Source organism: Hylobates moloch, unplaced genomic scaffold, assembly GCF_009828535.3.
Source record: "Hylobates moloch isolate HMO894 unplaced genomic scaffold, HMol_V3 SCAFFOLD_7, whole genome shotgun sequence".
Lineage (NCBI taxonomy): Eukaryota > Metazoa > Chordata > Mammalia > Primates > Hylobatidae > Hylobates > Hylobates moloch.
The window spans coordinates 89,282,458-89,285,462 of record NW_026652282.1 but is presented as its reverse complement, the minus strand read 5'-3'; the positions used below and the strand labels follow the sequence as shown (position 1 = coordinate 89,285,462).

The 3,005-nt window shown below is 51.1% G+C and overlaps 2 protein-coding genes across 3 annotated transcripts in view; one reads left to right on the top strand and one right to left on the bottom strand.

The window, feature by feature from the left end:
• Positions 1-1,337: 1,337 nt before the first annotated feature.
• On the bottom strand, positions 1,338-2,510 carry LOC116811366 (putative myc-like protein MYCLP1). The gene has a single exon (XM_032756411.2). The coding sequence runs from the start codon at positions 2,493-2,495 to the stop codon at positions 1,422-1,424; it is 1,074 nt and encodes a 357-aa protein (XP_032612302.1). The 5' UTR covers positions 2,496-2,510; the 3' UTR covers positions 1,338-1,421.
• Positions 1,422-3,005, top strand: part of NUP62CL (nucleoporin 62 C-terminal like) — a 146,587-nt gene continuing 145,003 nt past the window's right edge. For both annotated transcript variants that reach the window (XM_058441453.1, XM_058441452.1), the window contains exon 1: positions 1,422-1,525. The gene's annotated coding sequence lies outside the window, so the exon portion shown is untranslated. The remainder of the gene's footprint in view (positions 1,526-3,005) is intronic.

Here is a 3,005-nt window from a genome sequence, read left to right as displayed (position 1 = left end):
CCGTCTCTACTAAAAATACAGAAATTAGCCAGGCGTGATGGCAGGCGCCTGCAATCCCAGCTACTCGGAAGGCTCAGCCAGGAGAGTCGCTTGAACCCGGGAGGCAGAGGTTGCAGTGAGCCAAGATCATGCCATTAACCTCCAGCCTGGGCGACAAGAGCTAGACTCTGTCTCAAAAAAAAAAAAAAAAAAAAAAAAAAAAAAAAACTAGCTCCTGGAGGCTCCTTTAAAACACACCAGGAGGTAAATCCATGTTGTGGAGCACTGGATGAGTCCCAACAGCTCTCCAGAAAACTTCAGAAAGGCCCAGATTCTGCGAAAGACATCTGACTCATTGCAGGCTGGTGCGAGGGCCCAAGGGTGGCTGCAGAGCCAGCAAGCTCCTTGGAGATGCACGAAACGAACAAGTTTTCATGGTTCTAGTAGAACTTCAAATTTATCAGTCAAGGATTGAGATGAGAGGCAGGTGCGAAAGAGGAAGTGTTACAGTTCTCCCTTCTAAGGTGCCTCACACCTGCCTTGAGAAAAGATTGGGCCTCAAGGGCCCCTCAGAAAACACCTGGGCAGGGATTAAGTTTATGAGCCAGGACTCGGGAACCTTCCCCAGGCCCCAGGCTAAGACCCTGTGTCTTAGGGAAATATTTCTAACCTGCGGGAAAGGGTGCTATAGAACCCATTGCATAACAGAGGCAGAATGAGACAAAGTCCCTTGTGAGGACAGAAAGTTCCCTCGCTCAGAGAAGAGAGCCCAGAGGGCTTTAAGACAAATTACTTACAGGCGAAGTTCTCTTAAATGTTCTGAGTCACAGCATTGAGAGTAGGAGGAAGGGGGTCAGCCAACGTCATAATATATACATATATACATATATGAAAGGTTTCCAACTCCTCAGCTACTGTAGTGTCTGACAGTGAGGTAATGGTCCACGTGGATCAAGTCTCTGAGCTTGTTTTCACCCAAGACAGCTTGTGTGTCTCCTGGAAAAAATGGAGCCGCAGGGAGAGAGCATCCACACCCAGCTGTCCTTGCATCACCCCAGAGACATCCTTTCCTAGCCTAAAGTTCATGTAGAGTGTGAGAATTCCTCCAGGCTGGAGCCCCCAACAACATCCACCACCTGTTGAATAGCATCTGTGAGCCTTTTCTTTGGAGATAGTGAGCCAGGAAGACCCCAAGGCTGCTCAGTCAGCTGCCTGCTGAAGCCAAAGGTGCCAGAAAACACAAGGCACTCCCATGAGTCAGGGAAGAGAGCGAGCTGGGTTTCAATGCAAGCCTTTATGTTGTTTGTGCACTGGCTGCAATGCATTCTGCAATCTACTGTCCAGAGTGTCCTGCTGTAACAAAATGTACAAGTTACTAAAGGGGAGAGGGAGATCAAAAAGAAAACTTGTGTCTTTTTAAGACAGAATGGTCAGGCTTTTGGTCAGTAGCTACTGAGGTACTCAATTCTTTTCTGCAATTGCCATCGCTGGCATTCGAGCTGCCTTTTCTCCGTAGCCATCCTCTCCTCGGCTTCCACCAGTTCTTGTAAGTATTCCGTGGCCTTGACTAGGATCATTACTTTGGAAACCCTAGAGCAGCTGGCCAGGGCGGGTACCTCGTCCCTCAGGGCCAAGAAGCGCGAACGTTGATCATTCCGTCTCTTGCGCTCCAGGGAGTTGTGGTACTTCTTCTTGGTCCCATTCTCAGTATCGTAACGGATGGGTTTGGGTTGGCAGGACTGGGCAGCCTCACTTTCTACAGGTGGGAGGCTCACAATCTCTTCATCTTCCTTATCATCCTTTCCCCCTGGAGCTTCTCTCTCTAGAGCCTCTTTTGGGGGCATCCTCTTTGGAGCCCCTTCTTGGAAGCTTTCTGGAGGAAAAGGGGCAGCATAGTTGTGCTGTTGCTGGTGGATGGAGATGTGGAAGAGATTCATGCGGGGATCCAGAAGGTCTGCACGCACCGCGATGGTGACTGGCTGCCGCATACTCAAAGACTGCCTCTTCTTTACTGTCACGTCGATTTCTTCACCCTCGGAGTCGCTTGGGCTCTCAGAGCTAGAGCAGGCCTGGATCTTGGGCTCGCCCAACAAACAGGGGACGATGGGCGCTAGGTTGCCGGCTTCGAGCTCAGGAGTGTAGTCGGGGGTGGCGAACTCCTTAGGCGAGTATCCCGAGGGCGCGCCAACCGTAAGCAGGTCACTCGCCGCTCTCTCCAGCGGCTCCTGGGCGGAGAAGCCGCTCCACATGCAGTCACGGCGGATGAGGGAAGCGTAGTTCGCGTCCCAAGCTTTCCAGTAGCCCTGGGATTCCGTCTCGTCCTGAGCGCGCCCTACCGGCCACGGTTCCAGGAGACCAAAGCAGAGGGCTGGGTTCCCGGCGGCGGGACCCAAGTCCCAGGGCGGCGGCACCAACTCGAATTTCTTCCAGATGTCCTCGCTGGGCGTCGTGGAGCGGTAGAAATCCTCCCCGCCTTCATAGTCGTAGAAATAGTGCTGGCACGAGTCGCGGTCCATGTTGGCTTGCTTGCTCACGCAGCTTGCCACCTGGAGCAGACTGGTTCCCCTCCAGCTGGGGGCAGCAGGGCACTCCGCACACGCGCACAACGCGCCACCGAGCGCGCGACCCGCCCTCTGTTTATTTCTAGGAGGCTTACAATTTTAGCTCTTATATTTAGGTCTTTGGTTCATTTTGAGTTATTTTTTTGTATATGGCGTGAGGTAAGGGCCCAGCTTCATTCTTTTGCATGCGAATATCCAAGTATTCCAGCACCATTTGTTGAAGAGAATATTCTTTTCCAATTGCATGGTCTTGACACCTCTTTGAAAATCAATTGACCTTAGATGTATGGGTTTCTGACTCTCAATTCTATTCCATTGATCTATATGTCTATTCTTATGCCAGTACCACATTGTTTTGATTAGTGTGGTTTGTAGTACGTTTTGAAATTGAGAAATGCTAGTCCTCCGTCATGCCCAGCTATTTTTTCCTTCCTTCCTTCCTTCCTTCCTTCCTTCCTTCCTTCC

Coding starts and splice junctions, on each gene's coding strand:
- LOC116811366 (XM_032756411.2), bottom strand. CDS start 2,495: ATGGACCGCGACTCGTGCCAGCACTATTTCTACGACTATGAAGGCGGG.